The sequence below is a fragment of the Ursus maritimus genome, unplaced genomic scaffold (assembly GCF_017311325.1).
Source record: "Ursus maritimus isolate PB19 unplaced genomic scaffold, ASM1731132v1 scaffold_32, whole genome shotgun sequence".
NCBI lineage: Eukaryota > Metazoa > Chordata > Mammalia > Carnivora > Ursidae > Ursus > Ursus maritimus.
This window is the reverse complement of record NW_024425786.1, coordinates 20,579,529-20,605,356: the sequence shown is the minus strand read 5'-3', so window position 1 is coordinate 20,605,356 and position 25,828 is coordinate 20,579,529. Positions and strand designations below refer to the sequence as shown.

Genomic DNA, 25,828 nt, shown 5'->3' with positions numbered 1-25,828 from the left:
GTTTAACAGTGGTACAAGTTCCCTTCCCTAGTTCCTCAAAGTGTTCTGCTGAACAGCCCAAGGAAAGAAAGAATCCGAGTTCAAGGATTTTGAAAGGCAGCAGAGATCACAACCCATGACTATATTTTGTTGCCCCTCTTCTAGGTCCAGCTATTACTTCATGTCCCACTGCCTGTCATTCTGACTCCACAGGCCAGAAACCTAAGCGGCCACACAGCAAGGACAGTGGGTATGTCCTCAAAGGGCCCTCACAGAACCCAACCGTGTTAGGAAGCTACTCACAGATTTTCCTGTAGCTTGCTTGAGTCCTGCTTAGTTCCTAGTTGGCTCATCAAATTCTTTATCTGAGCAGCTGGGGAGAGTGGGGGGAAAAGATTTATTTAAAAGAAAAATACATCCATCATAAGCATCCTACTTCTCAAGATCACTGATCTCTCTCCACATCCTGAATAAATTCATGCAACTAACAGAAAGCATGTTATGATCAAAACTTCAGCATATATAGTCCCTTCTAAAACTAATTATGAGGTTCACCTTTCTTCTACAGATACTATGTCGCCAAGTAGAGGGTGGCAGTTTTGTTCATCATTCCCAAAGAACTTCCAAAATTTCCCATATTTCCCATGGCGCTGGTTTAAAATTTCAACACCTTTGGAAGGGCCTTACTACCAAATATCAACTCGCAACAATTAAAATTTAAATTCGTAATACACAATAATTTTTCCATAGCAAACATTTTTGGAAAGACAATGTACATTTGTTGTTAATAATATAATAAATTACCACTAAAAAATAGTAATAATAAATTACCATTGACTGAGCACCTCTACGTGCCTGGAGCTTTTATATTAGGAGCTCTGTACACATTGTTTATTAATTTTCACAGCAACAGTCTGAAGTAGGTATATCTTCATTTTGCCAATGAGGAGATACATTTAAATAAGTTATATAAGTTAAATTTACATAAGTTAATTATGTAAGGGTGCACAATTATTAAGGAACAGGGCAAAAAATTCAATCCCAGATACATTGAACTCCAAGGCCTCGTTCTTTTTAACTATGTTGTCTACAGTCAAATATATGTTTTTGTTCAGGTAACATTTTCTATCTTTTCCTAGATATTTTGCTAAGACTAGAAATGGTCATGTTGGAATTCTAGATGTTTAGGCCTCTAGCCCTGGACTAGGGAAGCAGAGGTCCAGAGGAACTGATCATCTATCAGTAGGAGAATCACTGTAACACTAGCTGGCCTGGGAATGTGAATAGCCCTGTACTTCACCAATTTGTGCACCAGAAATAGAGCGTTGATTTCTTTTTTTTCCTTATTCTAAATATTTTTGGGTTTTTTGTAGGCGTTTTTGTAGTGCAGTTGACCTTTTGATTTCTTTTGTGTCCTGCTTTCTGTTCTTTTTCTGGTTGTCGGGGAGGATGAAGGAGTTAGATTCATTCATTCATTCATTTGTAGAGGTTGGAATTTTCTTGTATTTCTTTTTGCTGTTGTTTGCTTGCTTTTTTTTTTTTTTTAAAGATTTATTTATTTGAGAGAGAGGGAGCATGCATGCATGTGGGGGGCAGAGTGGAGCAGAGGGAGAGGGTGAAAGAATTCCAAGCAGACTCTGTGAGGAACGCAGAGCCCGGAGCCTTAGATGGGGCTTGACGCTGAGCTCGATCTCATGACCCTGCGATCGTGACCTGAGCCAAAACCAAGTGGATGCTCGACCGACTGCACCACCCAGGTGCTCCTCCTTGCTTGCTCCTGAAGAGCATTCACTACCTTCTATTCCAAGTTCCTGGAGTATAGAACATAATAGAGTACTCCTTGCCCAGAGGAAACACGATTATCTTCAGTTTCACCAGAACTTCAAAAGATAACATAACACAATAGGTATATGACTCTTCCAGCCAAAACACAGCCTCCTTTGTGAGGGCCTTTCCTATTCTCTCAGCATTAATGCCAAAGTTTCACTTGTGAAATATCAGTCTGCTAACTGACTGGCTTAGTGGAAGATGAGGAGGAAACCAATGTATATTATATCATTTGTATATATTATAGGGACAATGTACACACAATGCTTCCATATCTAGTAAGAGAAAACCTTCACTTATTAGACTTTATGATAGGGTGTTCCTTAAAATAACAAAATTTGAGGTTCAATCATAATCTTGCTCTTAATTTGGTCACCAAGAGTAATAAAAAGATGGGCGCCTGGGTGGCTCAGTCAGTGAAGAGTGCAACTCTTGATTTTGGCTCAGGCATGATCTTAGGGTTCTGGGATCTGGACTGGCTTCGAGCTCAGCGGGGGTCTGCTTCTATCTCCCTCTCCCTCTGCCCCGCCCCCCATGCTCTCTCTAAAACAAATACACAAATCTTAAAAAAGAGAGAGAGAGAGTAGTAAAAAGGCAAGCTGAAATTTATTAAATACCGGGGCGCCTGGGTGGCACAGCGGTTAAGCGTCTGTCTTCAGCTCAGGGCATGATCCCAGCGTTATGGGATCGAGCCCCACATCAGGCTCCTCTGCTATGAGCCTGCTTCTTCCTCTCCCACTCCCCCTGCTTGTGTTCCCTCTCTCGCTGGCTATCTCTATCTCTGTCGAATAAATAAATAAAATCTTTAAAAAAAATTTATTAAATACCAAGTTACCTTACACAAACACGGATGAGCTGATAGCCTCAAAGTCTGATAAGAAACAATGTGATTAAGCAAAACCGAATTGATTGCTGGTGACGCTACTGCTAAGCAGGAATCGAACAACCCAGTCCTTAGAAATAGGTCTACGCTATTTCGGTCTAGCCAAAATCACTACACCATGGGTGTTACAAAGCAAAAAAGTCCAAAGTCAAGAATATATAAACTTGCAGCACTTCAAGTTATGATTTTATCTTACCTTGAGACCATGTTTTGTTTAGCAAAAACGTTAACTCCAATTTTATAATGGAAATACAGTGTTCAAGTGATTAAAATTTTGCCTTTTGACCAACTTCCCTAAAATATATCAATTATTCTATTAAATGAGGGTTACTTTTAGCTTAATGGTTCCACCAGAAACTGTAGGCACCATAATGAATGCATTTTGCTAAGGCAGCATTCTATAAGATATAAATAAAATTTTTCATCACTAACATGTGGAATTTCCCCTTATCTCAGTCAAATTGGAATCAGGATACCACTAGAACTATCAACTGGCTAGCCATACAAATAATTTATAAGAGGGCAGACATTAGCATTAATTGAGCATTTATTATGTGCCAGACACTGGGCTAGGTACTTGACGTGATATAATAAAAAAAATGTACTTGGTCCCTGTCCCCAGTGTCTGGCACAAAGCACCTAAAACCCCTGGAATTTTATGTGCAATAAATTTTTTTTCCTTAAGATTTATTTTTTCTTAAGATTTTAAGATTTTTTTCCTTAAGATTTATTCTTTTTTAAGATTTATTTATTTGAGAAAGAGAGAGAATGTGCACACACACACATGAGCAAGCGGGGGTCGGGGGATGGGGGGGCACACAGGCAGAGGGAAAGNGAGGAGAATCCTTGAGCAGACTCCCAGCTGAGTGCAGAGCCCTATGTGGGGCTCGATACCAGGACCCGGAGATCATGACCTGAGCCAACATCAAAAGTCGGCCGCTTAATGGACTGAGCCACCCAGGTGCCCCATAAAGAGCCCCTTCTGAGCACAGAGTTTATGCTCCTACGGTGAGTTAGAGGAGACAGCCTTAGGTTGGGCGGGGCTGGTCACCAGAACTACCAAGTGATTACGTTGGAACTTTCAGCCCCACCCACTGACTTCAGAGAAATGGCGCTGGGGGCGGGGATGATAGGCACTGCAGATTAAGATTAAGCATTATAAAAACTCTTGAACGCCATTTGACGAGCTTCTGGATTGGTCAACAGGCGAAGATACAGGGAGGGTGTTGGAGGGTGTCCGAGCTCCTTCCTACATATCTTGCCCTGGGCATCTCTTCCATCCGGTTGTTCCTGAATTATGTTCTCTTATAATAAATTGATAATGTAATAAGTAAATGTTTCCCTGAATTATGTGAGCTGCTCTAGCAAATTAATCGAACCCAAGGAGGGGTTCATGGGAACCTCTGATTTACAGCCCACTGGACAGAAGTACACATGACAGCCGGAACTTGCAAGTGGTGTCTGAAGGGGAACAGTCACGTGGGACTCAGTCCTTAACCTGTGGCATCTGATACTAACTCCAGGTAGAAGTGTCAGAATGGGGTTAAATTGTAGGAAATCCAACTGGTGTTTGGAGAATCTCAGAATTGTTTGGTGTGTGGAAGACCCAAATATCTGATGTCAGAAGCACTGAAAGTAAAGGAAAAACGAGTATTTTTCCTTTACACTTATTAAGCATTATTTTATTTGATCCCAACAACCCTTTAAATAATATGTATTATTATCTCAGTATTATAGATGGGCACACTGAGGCTCATGAATGAGACAGAATTCGTTCATTCATTCATTCATTCATTCATAGTACCTGCTCTATACTGTCTTATGCTCTAGAAGACAACTGCTCTTAAGAAGCTAACATTTTAAAGAAAAGAGATAGACAATAAGCATGTATCTCTGGTGATTAAGTACCATAAAGAAAAATAGGGGCACTTGGGTGACTTAATTGGTTAAGCGTCTGCCTTCGGCTCAGGTCATGATCCCAGGGTCCTGGGATCGAGCCCCGTATCGGGCTCCCTGCTCAGCGGGGAGCCTGCTTCTCCCTCTCCCTCCGCTGCTCCCCTGCTTGTGCTCTCTCTCTCTGTCAAATAAATAAATAAAATCTTAAAAAAAAAAGAAAAAGAGAAAGAAATTCAGGTAAGGGCTGGAAAGACAGGGTGGGGAGAGGGTACTAGCTACTACAGTGTAGTTAGAGAAAACCTCTCTGAGAAGGTGACACAGAGAAGAGATCTAAGGAAGGGAAAGATCAAGCCGTACGAATATATGGGGGAGAAGCTTTCTAAGAGAGAGAGTAAGAAGTCAAAGTCCCAAGGCAAGAGTGCTTCTTGTGAAGAGCAGTGAGGAGGCCACTGCAGCTATAGTAGAGAAGCAAGAGGGGGTAAAAGAAGAGGCCAAAGAGATAAAGGCCAGATCCTGTATCTAAACTAGAGCAAGGACTTCAAATAGGAATGAAATGGGAAGCCACAGAGTACCATAATAACCGGAACTCAAGCCCAGGGCAAATTCCAATGACGGTATTCTTTGTGCCACATTATGTTTTCTCAAAAGGCTGAGGCTTAAAGGAAATGGAATGGAGCAACAGAGGGCAGGCCTTAATTCCCGTGTTCCACTTAGCCCCACCCTGCTTATCTGACACCTCCCTAACCTAATAGCTCTCTGCCCCAGGTAGGCTGATGTCCTTGCTCTAACCTGCTCTCTTCCCCAACTCCCTCCCACCTTTGGGAACATTCCTGTGTACTCCCCAGAATCCAGCAAAGTGCCAGGCGCCCAGTGGGTACATAAGTCATTGTTGGTTGAGTTAACCTCCCTTTTATATCATGACATTTTCTTTAAGGCAGAAGATATGAATGAACATGAACTGGGAATAATGAAACCTGACCTCTAAGCCACACTTGACCACTAATAATGAGACCTGACCTTTAAGCCACACTTGACCACTAACTAGATGCATGGCACCAAGCAAGTCATTTCATGTTGCTGGGTCTCTTTTTACCAATTGTATGTGATATTCAGGTTTAACTAACATACACTGAATACTTAATATTGTTATAATACTTACTACTTGTACTGTTTTTTCCTCATTAAATCTTTACAGCTGTGTGAGGAATAAATGTTCTCTGAGTCCTCCTCCCATCACTGCTCAGTGCTAAAATTCAACAATAATAAAAAAGCTCTAGTTCCAGAATGATGCTATGTAACCAAAGAGTGTTTTTTGCAAGCCAGACTTTGGCTTAGAGAGGATCCACCTGTGTACAAATGGGACTAGACAGAGTATGTGCTTCAGGAGGGCAGGGAACCACGGTCTATTCATTTTTGAATTTGCATAACAACACACACACACACACACACACACACACTCCAGAAAACGGTTGGTTGAATATATGAAGACACATTAAGGTAGATCTTACAAAAAGTTTAAGGAAACAGATCTCATCTTATTCACTGTCTTTATAAGTAGAGTACCCTCCTTAGAAACTCTAGAGATATGTCAAAGTATCAAGGTATTAATCATCTATCAAAACTTATTAAATACCCAGGACACCTGGCTGGCTCAGTTGGAAGAGCATGTGACTCTTTTTTTTAAGATTTTATTTATTTATTTGAGACAGAGAGTGAGCAAGAGAGAGCACAAGCTGGGGGAGGGGCAGAGGAAGAGGGAGAATCAGACTCCCCTGCTGAGCAAGCAGCCCGACGCTGGACTGGGACTGGACCCCAGGACCCTGGGATCATGACCTGAGCCAAAGACAGACCCTTAACCCACTGAGCCACTGAGGCACCCCAAGCATGCAACTCTTGATCTCAGGGTTGTAAGTTCAGGCTCCACGTTGGGTGTAGAGATTACTAAAAAATAAACTTAAAAAAATTTTTAATTAAATACCCCAGAGAGCAATGGGTTTTTTATAGGACATGGAAAAAAATCTATTAAAAATCAGCTATTCTTTGTGTATTCTCAGCTGAGAACTTTTTTCATCTAGACTTAGTTCTGACTTCTTTTTGGTTTGTTGAGGTTACCTGAATTTGTTGGGGGAGGGGTGGTTACAGAAGTGCAGGGAAGAGGGATTTATTGGATCACTTCCTACCTAAGCACCAGAATTAATCCAAGCCTCCATCAACTCTTTCTAAATTTCTGAATATTAAGATATTTTCCTAAAAGCTTCCAGCAAGACTCAGGTATCAGATACCCCAAAACTCAAATCGTAAGGATAGTAGTGTCTTACTTTACTGGAATCCAAAGAAGCAGAATTTTTTGTATACCGCCATCCATAACCACCAACATCAGGGATTTATTAAAAAATAGTGACTCAATGACCCATCTATTTTATATCTAAGAATTTTATCCCTTAGTAAACCTAAAGCCCAGAAAGGAATAGAATGTTCCCATACTCAGTTATTTTCACTGGAGTGCACTTACAGTGAAGTAAAGTAATACTTTTTGGAAAGATTTTTATAAAAATGGGTTGAATCTAGAAGGGTTTTCTAGTCAACTTGGTAAGTGAGAAAACTCCTTCTCTAAGAATTCCGGTAAATAAAAATTTTACCTTAGGTTGACTTGTTACAACATTTTGGATGAAAATAACAGTCTATGAAATGCTACATAATCCTGGAAACCCGATGACTAGGCCAAATGTAAAAACAAGTGCTTAACTTCTGTGTAAGTAATTTTGTTATTTTTAAAACTAGACCTCAATTTCTATCATTGACCTCTTATTTTTAAAAGCATGTCCTGGCTAAAACTTTTATGAAGACTACAAAACAAATCAATTTATTGTACATTACAGCCGACATCCACACTATGAACTACTCTAAATTGAACATTCTTTATATGCTTGTAGCTGATATCAGCTTTAAGCAGAATCTGAATATCCAAATGGACCTTTTCAAGATTTTACTTATTTACTTATTTAGGAAGTGCAAAGGGAGAGAATCTCAAGCAGACTCTGCACTGAGCATGGAGCCTGATGCAGGGCTCAATCTCACGACCCTAAGATCATAACCCTGAGACCATGACCTGAGTCAAAATCAAGAGTTGGATGCTTAACCGACGAGCCACCCAGGCGCCCCTGAATCTCCAAATGAACCTTAATTCAAATCAAAGTCTTGTCATATCAAAGTAACTACCATCATAGTGTTTCTTTTTCAAAGAAAAAAACATTATTTACACCCAAATGGAAAATGATAGCCTATGTGGTGATTACAACAATTAAGTCATCTCAGTGTCTTACCCTGAAAATCAGATTTATATTGTTTTCATATAGCTACAATGAAGATGACCTGACTTTAAAAATGTAACCACTATATTACATTATGAAGACTCTAAACTAAACTAAACATGAGCACTATGGGGCGCCTGGGTGGCTCAGTCGTTAAGCGTCTGCCTTCGGCTCAGGGCGTGATCCCGGCGTTCTGGGATCGAGTCCCACATCGGGCTCCTCGGCTGGGAGCCTGCTTCTTCCTCTCCCACTCCCCCTGCTGTGTTCCCTCTCTCGCTGGCTGTCTCTCTGTCACATAAATAAATAAAATCTTAAAAAAAAAAAAAAAACATGAGCACTAAATATCAAAGGCATAATCTTCCATTTGCTGTACCAGTGACAGAATATGTAGCAGTTAGGAGCATACTCTGATTAAGACTATGTGTTATTCCTGGTTCTACCACTTCTTAGCTTTATGATCTTTCTTTTAGTAAGCTCTATACCCAATGTGGGGTTTGGACTCACAACACCAAGATTAAGAGCTGCATGCTCCACTGACTGACCCAGCCAGGTGCCCCAACTTAGCTTTATGATCTCAAGCAAAAGGCTTCACTCCTCTGTGCCTCAGTTTCCTCACCTAAAAAATGAGAATAACAAGAGAACTCTCATACAGTTTTTGAGCAGATAAAATGAGACAATATGAAGCTAAATTTAGAACAGTGTCTGGCAAATAAAAGAACTCAATTAAGAATAGCTATAATTATCAAACTCAAGACCAAGAACAATATACTTAGCAATGATAACATCGATTAAGTACATATTGAATGCCAACTACATATCCATTGCTGTGCCAGGCACTGGAGCTACAGAGAACTGTACGATGCATGCTGTCTCTATCCCCAGAAAACTAAAAATTATCTCTCTGGTTAGAATGACAAGGTAAAAAAAAAATTAATTAAGGAATACTGAATAAAAGTGCTAAACTGTGAATGAAAGTGCTTGCAAATTCAAAGAAACAACAACAAATACTACAAAAGGATAACCAACATTTCTTAAATATTTACTATGTTTGCAGGCATTGTTTTAAGCACTTTACCTAATTACATCATTTAATTCTCACAACCCTATGAAGTAGATATTATTTTTAACTCTACACTACAAATGAGGAAATTGAGAAATAGAGAGATAAGGCAGTATGTTTTACACAGGTAGTAAGAAGCCGATTAGGATTCAAACCCAGGCAGTCTGACTCCTGAGCCTGCTCATCTAATTACTAAACCATAGTAGGGCAAGCGACTCAACCCATAATATCACCATTTACTGAATGTCTATTATGTGCCAGTCACTCTACTTTCAAACACCCTATTTTAATAATTCTACTCATGGGGCGCCTGGATGGCTCAGTCAGTTAAGTGGCCAACTCTTGATTTTGGCTCAGTTCATGATCTCAGGGTCCTGGGATTGAGCCCTGCATCGGGCTCCTCGATCAGCGGGGAGTCTACTTGAGATTCTCTCTCTCCCTCTCCCTCTGCCCTTCCTCCCACTCTCTCTCTCTCTGATACGTGAATAAATCTAAAAAAAAAAAAATCTATTCATTTTACAGATAGGGTTACAGACAAAAAGGGGAAATAATAACCTGCCCAAAGTTAACAGTGCATAGAGGGGCAAGGACTCAGTCGCAGAACTGCTGACCCTAAAGCCCATGCTCTTTCTGACTTCACTTTCTTTCAAAATCAAAGGTAGGTGTAGTTACAAGGGGCAGGATTTAAGCACAACTCAGAAGATTTGTATAATTTAGATAGCTAGTGAGTTAGAGAAAGATATTAAAGAAAGGTGGAACAGAATGAGCAAAAACTTGGAGCAAAAACCAGTGTTTAAGGATGTTAAGAAAAACAGCCTGCCTATGGCAAAGGGTGAAGAGAAGTGTGGCTAATCTGGGTTAAGATGACAGAGAGTGAGGGGTGCCTGTCTGGCTCAAGTGGTAGAACGTGTGACTTTTGATCAGGGTTGTAGGTTTGAGCCCCACACTGGGCATAAAGATTGCTTAAAAATAAAATATTTCTTTAAAAAGGTGATAGAGATTGAAAACAAGGTAGAAAGTTAAGATCTGATGCAGCAGACAAGAGAGAGGCAAGTGGTATAATCAAACAGGATTTTAGACATACTACTGATAGCATTACCAGGATGAATAAGAATGGAAACAGAGACACTGAGAGCATGCTGCTGTGATACAGGTGTTAAGATCATGAAGATTTAAGAGATGGCAATGAAATAAAAAGAAATTGACAAATGTGAAAATAACTTTGAACAACAACCCATGCGATTTCATGATAATTAGTTTCAAAAATTCAACTGCTTTTCATTTTTTTTAGTTAAAAAAACCATGGCAGGGGCGCCTGGGTGGCACAGCGGTTGAGTGTCTGCCTTCGGCTCAGGGCGTGATCCCGGCGTTATGGGATCGAGCCCCACATCAGGCTCCTCCGCTGGGAGCCTGCTTCTTCCTCTCCCACTCCCCCTGCTTGTGTTCCCTCTCTCGCTGGCTGTCTCTATCTGTGTCAAATAAATAAATAAAATCTTTAAAAAAAAAAAAACCATGGCAATAAATAAGCAACATTAAAGAACAGAAATGCTGTTCTTTAATCTCTTTAGAGATAACTTGAAGGCTATTAGGTTTTTTTCCTATATCTGACACAGCAATACTTGCCCAGACCCTCTACTCCATAATAGGCAGAGCCAAGTACATTTCTTCTGTACCCCACACATACTGATAACAACCCTTTCTGTACCAGGCAGTCAACCCTAGCTGTATCTGTAACAACCCACGTGGTGGCCTGCCATATTTCAGCCGATATGCTCAGCAATTCCAAACCTACATCTGTGGCTGAACAGCTGAGAAAAAAGAACAGCTATTCTCTCAAATTTTCAATGGGTACAGACTCCCTGCAAGGCTATATGGATGTGGGTATATGTCTGTGAGCTCACATTCAGAGTGTATGCTTAGTATGCCCACCACATCTTGGAGAGTTTTGGGGAAAGTCACTAATCTGATAACAGGGTAGAAACAGTGTTACCCCGCCAATTTCAAATTCCCAAGTCCTCCCCAAACAACCCTAAGGGAAAAATTCCAACTGACACTACCTAGGGTCATAAGATGTGACAGGTACATAGTAATGTACCGACTGAGCCACCCAGGCACCTGTTTGCTTGGTGATTATTTAAACTTTCCCAGCCTGTTTCCTAATTCATAAAGAGAAATAATATTGGTAACTACTTAGCGGAGTTGTTAAAAAATTAAGTAAGATAATGCATATAAAGCACTTTTTGCATTGCCCGGCACACAGTAGGTACTCAAATGTTAGCTATTCGTGTTATTAATGGTTGACTCCGATGATCCCCTGAGCCCGATACCCAACCAACAGCTAAATTCTATTCAATTCTGGCACCAAAGAAGCCTATCTTTTCCTTCCTTTTCATTTTCACAGTTCCTAACTGGTGTCTCTAATTCCAGCCTCTCCCTTCCAATTCAATTTATACATTTCTAAAGAACTAAATCCAAGGGACATCTGAGTGGCTCAGTTAAGTAGCTGCCTCCGGCTCAGGTCCTGATCTCAGGATCCTGGGATCAAGCCCTGCATCAGGCTCCCTGCTCAGTGAGGAGTCTGCTTCTCCTTCTGCCCCTTCCCCCAACTCTGCTTGTTCTCTCTTTCTCTCTCCCTCTCAAATAAATAAATAAAATCTGAAAAAAAAAAACCCACTAAATCCAGCCCCCTTAGTTTAGCACTTAAAGCCCTTCATGTTTGGGCCCCAATTTACCTTTCCAACACAATTTTCCGCTACTTTCTACAGTCCACCCCTCTAGCCAAACTAAATCACTCTACTCTTCTACATACACCCCATGCCTTCCCACTACCATGCCTTGTTCATTTTATTCCCTCCTCTTCCCTTCTTTACTGTTAAAAGTTCAAATCCTTTCCACCACTTTTCCAGACCTAGCTCAAATGCCACAATGCCTTCCCAGATCCTTCCCAAGTGAAAATGGTATCTTTCTCCCCCGAATACCTACTCAATGTTGCTATATCTCTTCTGTAGTACTGAACCTTTTCAACTTTATATTTCAGTTGTTATATGCCATGGGCTCCCTGTTGAAAGAATCCATGCCATGCGTTCCTATACTCAGTATATGAGTATGCCTAATACTCAAACAAATATATGTAGAATGAGTATTTCACAAACAGACATGAAGGTTAGATTTAGACTCAGTGATAAACTTTCAGCCTTGAACCAGAATCTTCTGACCTAACTGGTACTACAGCTCCCTCACAAAAGGAGAAATTGGAACACGAAGTACTGTACTTTCAAACCAGTGGTCACATTAATTTTTTTAAATTTTTATACATAACAGCCCACATAGTCTTCCTTCCACTTCCATTCACCCAGTCTCACACTCTTTTCATCAGAAACTTTCCCCCTCTGTATACAGAACATAATTATAATTCAGGGCCAACTGAGATCTGCCTATTAACAGAGTACAGCAAAGCTCACAAAAACACAATAATAAACAAGGATGCTGATCACCATTCTTTCCAAGTAAACTTGTGCCACTGACCTGTTTATAAGGCTCTGTGATGATTTTCAGGCACAAGAAACCGCCTGTATTTGACTCAGTTAGCTCAATCAGTCTTACTCAGACCCTAATGAGGGGGAGGGGGGGTAGTTTTAAGACAGGCAATGACATTCTGAAATCCACAACCAACTCTACCATGTCTTACTTGCTATATGATTGTGTCCAAGTCCCTGAGCCTCTCTGTGTATGAGATTTGTTCAAAAAAGCTGCTAAATAGAGAAGGAATGCAGAAGCTTCATCAGCTTGAAATCCAAAAATATGCAAATCTTTTGCTACAAAAGACAAAACCATGTAAATGGGAATGTTTTCGGTGAATTCTCTTTATTAAAACACAGTCATCTCACCCCTCAAATACATGTCATTGTATCTGATTTCCAATTCATTACAGGAAGACTGGGTATTAAGTCACCCAAACACATGCACTCCCCACTTCCCTTAATTGAAAGCTGCTGATTTCCAAGGAGGAAAAAGCTGAACGGAATGTAACTTAAAGTCTAGATCAGTAAACATTTCCCGATCCAAACTGGCCAAAGAGGAAAGAGAGGTGGGTGGGGGTAAGGCAGATGACAGGAAAAACTCGGCTGACCACTGCGCCAAGTGAACTCACTCACTGCTCCCGAGATGACACACACACCCCTCCCACCCTAGGGCTGTCAAGACTGCTGCTCTGGCCCCCTTACCATGAGGGCAGTACACCTGAGAAGAAGCTCAAGCTTCAGCTGAGGCTCGGGACCCTCGGGGAGCCTGGGCCTGACACCCTCGATGATAGCAGCCGCCGCGCCCGCAGGAGAGAGCCCGAGACGGCCTCAAGTGTGGCTTTGGCCGTAGCCTCGGCCGGGCTCCGCATCCCGGCAACCTCACCCAGGCCTGTCCCCGGGACAGCCCCTGCCCCCCAGCCCCGTCCCCCAGCTCACTGGCTTGGCTGATCCGCTGGATGTTGCCACTGCACGTCTGTATGATACTGTTGAAGTCCCGGAGCTGGGGCCCAGAGGACCCCGGGTTCCGATACATGTCTAAGGGACCGTAGGACATGACGAGGAACTGAGACCGACTCGACCTGCACCTCGTTCCTACCGGAAGCAGCCGCCAGACTGAACCCGCAGCCTGACGGGGAACCCGAGAAAAGAAAGGGCGGGGGAAGGAGCGAGGGCTGCGTGCGCACTAGCCCCGCCCCCACGCCGCGCGCACGCGTCCGCCCCGCCCCGCCCCATAGTGCGCAGGCGCTGCTGAAACTGGGGCCGGGGACAGTAGCTTAGAGACTGGACGCATCCGCCTTGGAGAAATGGGGCGGGGCTCTGACGTCACACGGTTGGGGCTCGAATTGGAGGAGCTGGTGTGATAGTGTTGTTTCTCGCCAGAGCACGGTGACAGGCGGCAAGAATTTTCGATTAGCATAAAATTGTACCAGATGATCTCAGCCCTAACATCCTATTCTGTTCTATTCTGAGAATTCAGGCCCAAATATGGGAGAATTCGACAACTCTGAAACTCAGATCGGTAACCAAACTCCTGAAATTCCTCACTCTACTTCCACCCCGTAGGGCTTTGGTAGTAATTGCGGAGCGCTTTTATGGTTACAGACCGCTTTCATTTCTCCTTCCACCCCTCTTCTAATCTAAACAATAAAGCGATGATGATAATAATATTTATTGAGCGGGGCCCCTGGGTGGCTCAGTCGTTGGGCGTCTGCCTTTGGCTCAGGGCGTGATCCTGGCCGTTATGGGATCAAGCCCCACATCAGGCTCCTCCACTAGGAGCCTGCTTCTTCCTCTCCCACTCCCCCTGCTTGTGTTCCCTCTCTCCCTGGCTGTCTAATAAATAAATAAAAAATCTTTAAAAAATAATAATAATATTTATTGAGCACATACTATGTATGAATCTTCCCTGCAATTCATTTGTTCATAAGCTCTATCATAGCAAGGGACAATGTTCTAATTATATGTTTACGTTCTGAATAGATTATGGACAATCGGTTTTTTAAATGTTGAAGCAAAGTAACTCGACAAAGCAAGAGTTATTTTCCCTTTTACAAACTGAGAAAATTAAGACCACAGTGGTTAATTTGCTTTTCTGAGATTTGACTTCAAAACCCAAACACTAAGCTAACTCCATCCTCATCTCGCTACTTCCCTAAAACGCATTCTCGTATTCCCAAACTCATTCTCCATCTAAATCCTTCCCAAATAGCCTCTTCACTTACTATGTACCCCAAACCAGGATTTTTTTGGAGAGCTAGACTCTCAAATTTTAAAAATCATTCCCTTGGGGGGGGGAATATTCCCTGAGTAATTTGGAGGGTATGACCTCAATGTTCCTGTAGAATATTGCATTTTGTGAGCTTATAAATGGACAGACGTGGGTAGGATTTGGGTTTGGGAGGAGATCTAGATAGGAAGAAGTGAAAGGGAAACTGGCAGTAGTTTGTTTCCTGTGTTCTCCACCCAACCCCACCCCAGCCTACTCTGTAGTCTCTGGGGAATGGCAAGAGAGGAAGCTGTTTGCCTGTTTGGGATGAGACCCCAAATGAGTGAAAGAGCCTTAGAGATTTTGTAAGCAAAGCTATTTCTATTTTCGTTGTGGCATTTTTAAGAGCATTTCTTTCTCTATAGGAAGGGACAGATGACATTTGGGGGCTCTCATTCTGGTTATTAAAATGCTACCATTTCTTAGAATCCATAGTTTTCTGTCAAATCTTACAGCTAATCATGTAAATTGTACTTTTTTACATATAAAATAGTCAAGTATTCTTTCATTTACACTTGACTCAATGTAAAGGTCCAGTAAAGGTATTTTTCTCCTAGGAATTGAAGACATAGGATTTTGTTATTGTTGTTTTCTTTCTCCATCTAAGATAAAGAGTGGTTTTCCATCTGTGCCTTGTGCTGTCTTGTGCTGTCATAGCAATACATTTGTGTCTTGCAAATACTAGATGTCAAATGAACATTTATTATATTTATACATGAATAATAATAAAAAACTACCATTTCTTAAATGCCTCTCCCGGCAATGTGAACACATTTTACAAACCTTATCGGTACCCCCCAAGATAAAGCCTATCTGATAAAGACCACCTGTGGTCTGACAAAGTTAGGTTTATTAAGTTAATGCTGCAGGGGAGACTGCACACCAGAGGAATCGTGGGGCGTCTCACCAAGCACAGAAGGAGAGAGAGTTATCCTAGGATTTGGGGGAAAGATGGAGTGTAGGTAAAATTTAAAAGAAGCAGTGTTTTAATAGCCTCAAAGCACACCAGGCTACGTGGAAGGGGATTATCATCAGGCCTGCGCTAACAAGAGGACTCGGGATCTTGTTTCCTTGGAAACTACAACGTGAAGATAAATGTGGAATGTTGTAGCTGGAAACCCCTTATCTAAAGCTCTGCACCTGGGTTAGAAATTGAGGCTGCTTCTCTGTGTCAAAGTAACTCAAATCCTCTAGGCAGGAGTGGAATATTCCATTCTCACTGATATTTCTAATAGCAAATATTCTGAAAATCTGTGATTTTTTTTCTCAGCATTATGTCCTTTTGTTAATTGACAAAAACAGTTTTCATGGTTTGCACCCATCAATGTGAGATTAGCTCCTTGGTAACAGATAAGGAATCTGATGTTCTCTAGAGGTCCTGGGTACTTGCCCAATGCTATACAGCTATTAAGTTGCAGAGCCGTGATTCATACATATTCTATGACCCAGCAATTCTACCCCTACCTAAATACTCAACTGATATGAATACCTATGTGTTCCAAAAACCAAGTATAGGAATGTTCATAATAGCCTTTTTTAGGACTAAGTAACATTTTTCTGTATCAATTATTTTTATTGAGTTATAATGGGCTTACAATACAACGTCATGTACAGGCATTAAGTGTTCAATTCAATGAATGTTGGCACTTGTATCCATCCGTGGAACTATCACCCATATCAAGATATAGACAATTTCATCATTACCCAGGGAAGTTTCCTTGAGCTGTGCTCCTTTCTATCATGTATTTTATAGGGGGAAAAAAAGGAAAGGGTCAGGCTTGTACAAAAACATCAACGAACTGCAGGTTTGTACACGTTGCTCTATCAAGCTGTGCTCCTTCCTAACCAATTTCTCTCATCCCCAGAAATCACTTTCTAATTTTTATCACTACAGATTTTTTTCCCTATTCTTGGACTTCATAGAGCTGGAATCATATTTTATGTATCATTTAGTGCTTGGCTTATTTCAATTAACATAATATTTTTGAGATTTATCCATGATGTTGCATGTATCAGTGGTTTGGTCTTTGTTATTGCCGAGTACTATTTTATCATACGAATGTACTACAATTTGATTACCCTTTCTCTTATTGCCGGACATTTGAATTGTTTCCAGTTTGAGACTATTACGGTGAAGGCCAGAGCAGCATTTATTTTTACTAATTCCAAACTGGAAACAGCCTGAATGTCCATCAACAATAGGATGTATAAACACAAAAATAAATTTCCTACTGCTGTGTGAGCAATGTGGGTGAACTCATCCAAATATAATGAATAGTGGGGTGCCTGCCTGGCTCAGTCGATGGAGCATACGACCCTTGACCCTTGATCTTGAGGTCGTGAGTTCAAGTCCCATGTTGGGCATGGAGCCTACCTAAAAAAATAAAAAATAACATAATGCAAAGCAAAAGAAGCCAGAAAAAACTGAGTACATTCTGTATTAATCCATTTTTATTAGATTCATATCCAGCAAAATTATTATTAAAAGTCAGCATTGTATGTAGTTAGTTTTGAGAGAGGGAGTAACTAGGAATGGGCACATGAGGTGAGCTTCTAGGATGCTGGTAGCAGTCTTCTTGATTTGGGTAGTGATTACATAGGTGTGTTTACTTTATGAAAATTCATCAAGTCATATACATGTGATGTGTCCTCTTCTGAAGTATGCTATACATCAGTAAGTAAGTTTCATATTTTAAAAATAAAGTATCATTATCACCAATATGGCAAGTGTTCTTGGTAATGGTAGGGAAGGGTCAATGGAGATATTCACTTTGGTTGCAGTGAAGACTGCATTCAAATGAGCACTCATCATACATTGCTCATGGGAATGCAAAATCATATAGCCACTTTGGAAAACAGTTTGGTGGTTTCTTAGAGAATTGAACAAATTTGTCATACAATCCAGCAATCCAGCAATCCCACACCTAGGTGTTTTACCCAAGAGAAATGAAAACACATGTTTTATAAAGATCTGTACATGAATGTGTAAGGCAGCTTTATTCATAATAACCAAAAGCTAGAAATAACTCAAATGTCCATCAGCTATGGAGTAAACAGATTGTGGTATATTCATACGATGGAAAACTATTCAGCTATAAAATAAACAGGCTACTGGAACATGGAATGAACTACTGAGACATGCAACAACAAGGACAAATCTCGAAAGCAGGTGCTAAATGAAAGAAGTCAGACATGAAAGCCTTCATATTGTATGATTCCATTTTTTAAAGATTTTATTTGTCAGAGAGAGAGAGCATACAAGCAGAGGGAGAGGCAGGCAGAGCAGCAGGCTCCCCACTGAGCAAGGAGCCCAATGTGGGACTCCATCCCAGGACCTCGGGATCATGACCTGAGCTGAAGGCAGACACCCAACCAGCTGAGCCACCCAGGCGTCCCTGTATGATTTCATTTATGAGACATTCTAGAAAAGGCAAAGCTACGGCGGTAGAAATCAAATTAATGGTTGCCAGGGGCTGGAGTTGGGGGAAGGGGATTAACTACCAAGGGGCATAAGGGAAGTTTTGAGGTAGCTAGAAATGTTTTATATCTCGATTGTGGTGATTACATAACAGAATACATCCACCAAAACTCTTTGATCTATATACAAAGATGGACAAATTTTACTGTATGCAATCGATATCTTATTAAACTTAAAAAAAAACGACACTCTACGAACCAGTGTGATGAAGTGGCATGCACGAGGTGGGTCGTTTGGAGTCGAGAAAAGAACAGACCAGTTGTGAGTTGCATGAATGTTCTGAGGGCCTAAATGTGATCTTGGGATAAGGTAACAATGGAAGCCAAAACAAGTGGACATCCATGGTGATTCTAATTTATGACTCTATTACTTTCCCCCTCAGGAAATAGAAAATGTAGATTCTGTAGAAGTCACGCATAAAAACTGCTTACAAAATGTAGTGCGTACCACGTGCCAAGCGCTGTTCTAACAACTTCTACGGATACAACTTCATCTTCACACCAACCGTAAACTGAGTAGAGACACAGCTCAAACCCATGCAGTCTGACGTCAGAGTTAACCATGGCACGACTCCGGCATCAATTTTCGAGTTGACGATCTGTTGCAGCGACAACCTGGCCAACAGTGGTAGGGAAAGTAGGCATTGGTTCCAGTTAGAGCTGAGGAATATGAACTACTTTTCCCAAACTGACAGCTTTCACTTCTGGCTTCCAAATCTAGAGGTTCACATCGGTTTTACTCAATCCTATAGGCCAAAGGGCAATGTGGTAGCCAGCCTACAAGACAGACCCTGAAGATCCTTAACTCCTGGTATGTACCCACGTGGGTGGCATCATTCTCTCTCGAATAGTGTCAGTAATTTGACCTCTGTAACCAGTAAGGTATTGCAGAAATGATGGAGAGCCACACCTGAAGTTATACCTTGAAAGACATTGCAGTTCTTTTTTTTTTTTTTTAAGATTTTTATTTATTTATTTGACAGAGAGAGAGACAGCCAGCGAGAGAGGGAACACAAGCAGAGGGAGTGGGAGAGGGAGAAGCAGGCTCCCAGTGGAGGAGCCCGATGTGGGGCTCAATCCCAGGACCCCGGGATCACACCGAGCTGAAGGCAGATGCTTAACGACTGAGCCATCCAGGTGCCCCAGACACTGCAGTTCTGCCTTGCTCTCTTGGATTTGGTTTGGTTCCAGAATCTATGTGGCAGATTCTATTTTTCAAGTTAGCCACCACAATAGTTTCCATCCAACATGCTCTTCTACTTTGTCATTCTCTCATAAAGAGAAGGAATCTATGTCCCCTCCCCTCAAGTCTGGATGGGCTTCTGACTGTTTAGCCAATAGAGTACTGCACGAGTAAGGTAATGTGACCTCTGAACACAGATCAGAAGATGTGCACATCTTCAGCTTTGTTCACTGGATCACTTGTGCTTGGAGTCTAGAGGTATCGTGGAAGAAGTCTGATTACCTTGAGCCACCATGCTTGGGAAAGCCAAGTTATATACGGAAGGGTCCCACATAAGGTGCTCTAGTCGGCATTACTGGACTTCCAGTCATCCCGGCCCGGGCACTAGATATACAAGTAAACAGCCTTTAGAGGTGATTCCAGCCCCAAGAAGCATTCCTCAGCTTTTGAATCTTCCCAACTGAGGACCCAGACATTGTAGAACAAAGAGCAGTCATCCCCACAGTGCCCTGTCCAAATTCTTGACCAATAGGGTCTGTGGGCATATTTAAATTTGGGGGTAGTTTCTTATGTAGGAATAACAATCAGGATACCCTGCAACTCCTGACAGTTTGGGCCTTCCCAAAAATGGCCCCTCCTCCAAGACCCTTGAGAGGGCCATCAGTTGCGAAGACAGCTATACTGCAGGTAACGTATGATCTTAAACCATAAAGGATGGAACCAAAGTCCTAAATTTGGACAGTTATTTCGAGTGGCTGAAGACCTTCTTGAACTGTTTATACTATATCATTCCCCTACAGTGGTTTTCAAGGCTGAGTAAATGGATAAAGTAATTCACACAACAAAGATGGTTATAAACATAGCCTACCGTCTCAGTGTTTCTGGGCTGCTGTAACAAAATATTGCAGATAAACTTATAAGATAAACTTAAACGCTTATAAACAACAGAAATGTATTTCTCAAGAGTTCTGGAGGCTGGTTCAAGATCAAGGTGCCAGCACGGTTACGTTAGTGATGGCCTTCTTTCTGGTCTACGGTCTGTGCCTTCTGCTGTGTCCTCACATGGTGGTAGAGGCAAGGTGTCTCTGATTCCATCCACGAAGGCAGAGCCTAAGCACCTTCTAGAGGAAGGTACCACCTTCTAACACTATCATCTTTGGGGTTACGATTTCAACGTATTAATTGGGGGGGAGGGGCACAAACATTCAGACCATGGTACCTACAAAATAAAACCGTCTTGAATTTAGAGAAAGTAAGTTGTCATTGAGTCTATGAAATCGAATGACCAAGATGTGACAGTGACAATATCTGAGAGGCACCTGTTATAAATGTTAAAACCTACCAGTACCAGGGATGCCTGGGTGGCGCAGTCGTTTAGCGTCTGCCTTCGGCTCAGGGCGTGATCCTGGCGTTATGGGATTGAGCCCCACATCAGGCTCCTCTGCTAAGAGCCTGCTTCTTCCTCTCCCACTCCCCTGCTTGTGTTCCCTCTCTCGCGGGCTGTCTATCTCTGTCAAATAAATAAATAAAATCTTAAAAAAAAAAACAAAACCTACCAGTACCAAAGTTTTAAACTAATACATTCCTCTCCTTCTTGAGATGATATCTCAAAATCCTTTCACTCATACCGTATAAAGATTCATCCTGTATTATATTTCGAAAAATAATGGTAAATACAAAATCAAGAAACAATGGTGTTGTCCAATATTTCACGAAGCAGAAGCCCATGAGGACAGTAACTGACAGTCTTCTTCACTTCTGTATCCTCATTGTCTAGCACAGTGTTTATAACAAGTAAGCACTTAAACTGGAAAATAAAGTCACAGAAGAAAAGAGAATGAGTTTATTCTCTGATGGATATGAAACTCCCTATTACCACCGTTAGGCTTTTAATTAAACATTTAAGTCTACAAGCCAGACAAAATGTCTTCTAGGCTGAAGGGCACTGTGGGATATGTCCATTGGTAAACCAGCAATCAATCGGTCAATCACTCACCCAACAATTAGACTTGAGTCAATATGAATTTTTATTAACACACATTTTTCAAAGTTTGTACAAACCAAAACATTCCTGTGTTTCAAAATGTCCATTATACAAACATACAAATGAACAAAAGGTGTTACCAAAAGTTAGCTACTCAATTTCATGGTAAAACAGTGTCATGATTTTTAAAAACCAAAATTTCAGGACTGAGGTTTCTTCCTTCACTTTTTGGAATTTGTGGAAAGTTAGAAAATGCGTGAATCTGCTTTATATTAAATGCCAAGACCTTAAAAAAAGATTTAGTATAAAACTAAGTATGTGTTTTTATATTATCACTTCATGAAACAGAATTTCTCAAGTCTTCCAAATTAAAAAAACCCAAAAAACCATGACTGTAACTTTTTTCACAATCTTTTCCCCATAGTCAAACGTAAATGCATCTGAAAAATATTATCTGACAGTTTATCTTTACCTAAAAGTTTCTCATTCAAAAAGTTACAAAACTATTTAGCACTGCCGTTTCCCCTGCTTAGAAGGGAAAATGACCTCCCCTACCAGAGTGAGATAGAAGCAACATGGTCCATTGTTTCTCTTCTCAGAAAGAAGCCACCCATTTCCACATCTCTGGCCCATTCTGTGCATGGCTCCACTTGTGAGAATGTTATCACAAATCATAAGCATTTGCCTCTAGGAAATGCCTAGCAAGTTAAACTGACTGCTTACAATTCTGGTGCACTGAGGTACAAAGGTCATTGGCCCTCATGGTTACCTCTAGCCGCAGTACCCCTCCCTTTCCATTAATGATACCAAGGTAATTGATTTTACTGTGTTTCATGGCACATTACATGTCTCTGACTTCCTTCACAAACATCTCATAGAGGACCTGAGAGAATGGCTAGAAGCGCAAATCTATCTCTTCTTCTGGAAAAGTAAATCCATGTGCCTATTGGGTCAAGAAGGGAAAAGAGGACACAAACAATTCTGGCTGAGGCCAAGCTGCTTCTGACAAGCACCTGTTTTCAATACATTTCCATTAAAAGCAGGGAGTGTCCAGGCTGGGGTGGATGAGGAGAGGGGAGAAGGTCCAGTGATGTCATTTCTCCCAATCAGATTCAGAGTCCATACTGGAGCAGCTCACACTGACTCTCAAAACGCTCTGTAGTTCAAATATTATCCCATTTTGAATCTGCTCATTTAAAAAAAAATGTTCTCTGACAATGGCCCAATATAACAACTGAAGGGTATTTTTTTTAAAAACGAAGTGGCAGTGTGAGAATTTAAAATCGGTCACATAAAACAATCAAGAAAGGGGTAGGGGACGGAAATGTCCAGTAAAACCTGGACAACCTTTCTTTCTGCCCTTACTTAAAAAAAGACAGACTGTTCAAATCTTTGCTACCTCCCTTAAGTATCTTCTTCTTAAATGCTCTTCCAAGAAATCCTCCAAAAGGCACTTGACTCCATACTTACGCACTGAATTGTTTCACCTCAGCAAGCACTTTTTAAGACTCCAAGGTAACAAGAAAAGGTCTTATTCCTTTACTAAAAGGTAGAGAGAACTTTTTTTTTAAGAGGCATCACTTTTACAAGAAGAACAAGCTAGGCTACCATTATTCCTTTATCAAGAAAAAGTTTTTTTAAAAAATAAATAAAACTCTGGCTATACATAGTACAAAGTTCATACATAATATACCTGGAAAAAAACCCAAGAGTATACCCTGAAGCAAAAGGTTTCTTGGAGAGAGAAAGCCTCTTCCATTGTACCAAGTCTCAAGGTGGCAGTTTTCGAAGTTCAGAGGGTGGCAGTGATATGTAATTAATGCCAAACTATTTGCCCATGGGTACGGCAGGATGCGATGATGGACAAACAGACAAACAAACTAATCATTCTGCACATAACACTGAGCAGTGACCACCACACACACACACAGAGTAGTACCAAAAGGGAGAGACAGAGACAGAGAGTAGTACTGGTGGAGGGGGGAGGGGAGAAGGGAGGGAAAGGGAAGTGAGTGTATGAGACAGAGAGCTTGGAACCCCAAACGTCCAAGCATGCGGTCATGACACAGCACAAACCAGGTGTTTCCATTCAGCCCGCTGCAATCCCACGAAGGAGGATAACTGTAATAAAACAGAGATTTCTTAAGAAAGCTTGCAATTCCCAGAGAACAGCCAGGTCACCCACCCTAAGCCAGGAACCCCTTTGCTGTTGGCTGGGAGCCTCCTTATGGTCTCTCACGGAGAGGTTATAGCTCCCGACTTCTCGGACTTCTTGCTCTTGGACAAGGCAGCTGCCTGCTTCAGGAGCTCTCGGTTTTTAGCCTGAACAAAACAAAACAAAAAATCAGTGCAAGAAGGATGTCTTAACAGGACATGTTTTTCACGCAGATGCTAAGGCATACAACGTAGAGGGTCAGGAAGAGAACAAGTTCTAGAGGCAGAAAACAACAGAAAGCTCTAGGGCCTGGTTCAGGGAAGACAGTGTTTGCTGGAGGTTAATCAGCACGCTTCAATCTCCTGGGATCCACGGTTACAAAAGGGTGCTTTGTGCAACACAAACGAGCCGCGGACCGCTTTCGTGTGCTGGATAAACAGAATTCATCATCCAGACATCTGGAATCACATCTGGCTTACCCGAAAATCAAAGCACACATTTATTACTTCCACTGTTTTTGAGGGGAAAAGATCAGAACACACCTAACAGTGAAACAATAAAAGACAGCTATAAGGTGGATTAATGTGAATTTGTCAATACCCTGAGAACAAAGAAATCTAAGAAATAATCACCTAAAATACAATCAGTTATCACATAAAATAAGCAGACTCACCTGCAATTGCTCTGTGACTTCTTTGTGGGTTTTCTCCATCTGGTTCATTTTGGCTCTCATCTGAGATTCTTGGTATTGAAAATCAGCCTTCAACTCTGTGATCTGAGAGGAGAAAAAAAGGCAGTGTGACCGGAAGAAATCTCTGTGCAACGAAAAATGTTCTGGTACCAAAGAACTAAATGGTTTCCCAAATGAATGAAATCCAGGGCTCTCCTGAAGATCCCTAACTACATCAAAGCCAGGGGATTCTGTATCCTATTATTTTCTAAAGATTTCCTGAAAATTACACAAAATCCTGACATACATTTCTGATACTTCGTCACTGGCAGGTTTTAAAGATATTACGTATTGGGGCGCCTGGGTGGTTCAGTTGGTTAAGCATCTGCCTTCAGCTCAGGTCATGAGCCCCACGTCGGGCTTTCTCCTCAGTGGGGAGCCTGCTTCTCCCTCTCCCTTCGCCTGCCACTCTGCCTGCTTGTGCGCTCTCTCTGTCAAATAAATAAAAAATCTTGAAAAAAAATAAAGATTTTATGTATTTAATACACGCCAATAATCCTGCAAATAAATCAGTGATTATAATACGATATGACTGATGGTTTAAAAGAAGTCAGGAGAATAACAGCTACTGCCATTTATTGAATTTTTAACCCTGTTCCAGGCAAAATGTTTGAACATATATATATGTATACAGTTGTTTTGTTTTTTAGTAATCTGTGTGCGTGTGTGTATACACACACACACACACACACACACACACACACAATAATAATATATATTAAGCAAATAAGCTATTATCTAGTTAGAAAGACTACTGAGTCCTACACAGTAGGGTAATATTTTAAAGTTGGTACTAAAATCAGTGATAAGTTAGGAATAGATCTGTGGCTTACTATAATGAGATATTTTCAGAAATTTGAAAAGTTCTAGAAAAATTTCAACAATCAGCATATGAATGTGTCTGATTTTGAAGAGATATCTACGTCAGGGAAGTGATGTGTGAGCTGAGTTTTGAGGTACATGAGCGACAACTGGCACACAAGGTAGGGAGAGGGGCATCCAAGCACAGGAAACTGTACGGGCACAGCCAGAGTGTGAGGTAACTGATAGCTTGTTCGAATGACTGATGGGATCAGGCCCTGAGCCGAAGGCAGACGCTTAACGACTGAGCCACCCAGGCGCCCCTTGGGTCTGCTTTCATCCAACAGTCATGTAGTAAAGTAGAAAGAATACTGGTCTCTACCCATGAATCTCCACCTTACCGGCTAAGAAAGCATAGGCTAGTGGAAAGAATGGCGGAGTCAGAAAGATTTGAGTTAATTACTTTGTTCTGCCATTTACTAGTTGTGTGATTTGGTACCTCATTTAATATCTTTGGGTCCGTTTCCTCATTTGTAAAATGAGGTCAAAATTAGATGGAAAGAATGCATATAAATATTTTAACATTAGAAATGCCTTCGTTAGCTATTCACAATGAATCCTAGCACTCCAAACTTGGTGCAAAAAAACATACAGCCTCAGGGAAAAAAACACAACTGGGAGAAGGGAGGGAATGGAAGCGTAAAAGGAAAAATATTGGAGGCTCTCTTCATCTATGACATGACGGTAACAGTAAT

The 25,828-nt window shown here is 41.3% G+C and overlaps 2 protein-coding genes across 5 annotated transcripts in view; both read right to left on the bottom strand.

Moving 5' to 3' along the window:
• The window catches only part of STX12 (syntaxin 12), a 32,220-nt gene extending 18,588 nt beyond the window's left edge, over nucleotides 1–13,632 (bottom strand). The window contains exons 1-2 of the mRNA XM_040619098.1: nucleotides 13,414–13,632; nucleotides 283–352 (exon numbers count right to left, since the gene is read on the bottom strand). Coding sequence (XP_040475032.1) covers nucleotides 283–352; nucleotides 13,414–13,531 — 188 coding nt within the window. The 5' untranslated portion in view covers nucleotides 13,532–13,632. The remainder of the gene's footprint in view (nucleotides 1–282; nucleotides 353–13,413) is intronic.
• Nucleotides 13,633–16,301: 2,669 nt separating this feature from the next.
• The window catches only part of FAM76A (family with sequence similarity 76 member A), a 30,209-nt gene continuing 20,682 nt past the window's right edge, over nucleotides 16,302–25,828 (bottom strand). Inside the window, exons 8-11 of one of the 4 annotated variants that reach the window (XR_005831534.1) lie at nucleotides 24,216–24,317; nucleotides 23,573–23,709; nucleotides 18,669–18,835; nucleotides 16,302–17,117 (exon numbers count right to left, since the gene is read on the bottom strand). Coding sequence is in view for 1 of the 4 variants with exons in the window: in XM_040619097.1 (XP_040475031.1) it covers nucleotides 23,623–23,709; nucleotides 24,216–24,317 (189 nt within the window). In the remaining 3 variants the exon portion in view is untranslated. Of the gene's footprint in view, nucleotides 17,118–18,140; nucleotides 18,836–20,879; nucleotides 20,914–21,412; nucleotides 23,710–24,215; nucleotides 24,318–25,828 lie in introns of those variants that run through there. The other 3 variants (XR_005831533.1, XR_005831535.1, XM_040619097.1) reach the window with 3 other exon arrangements.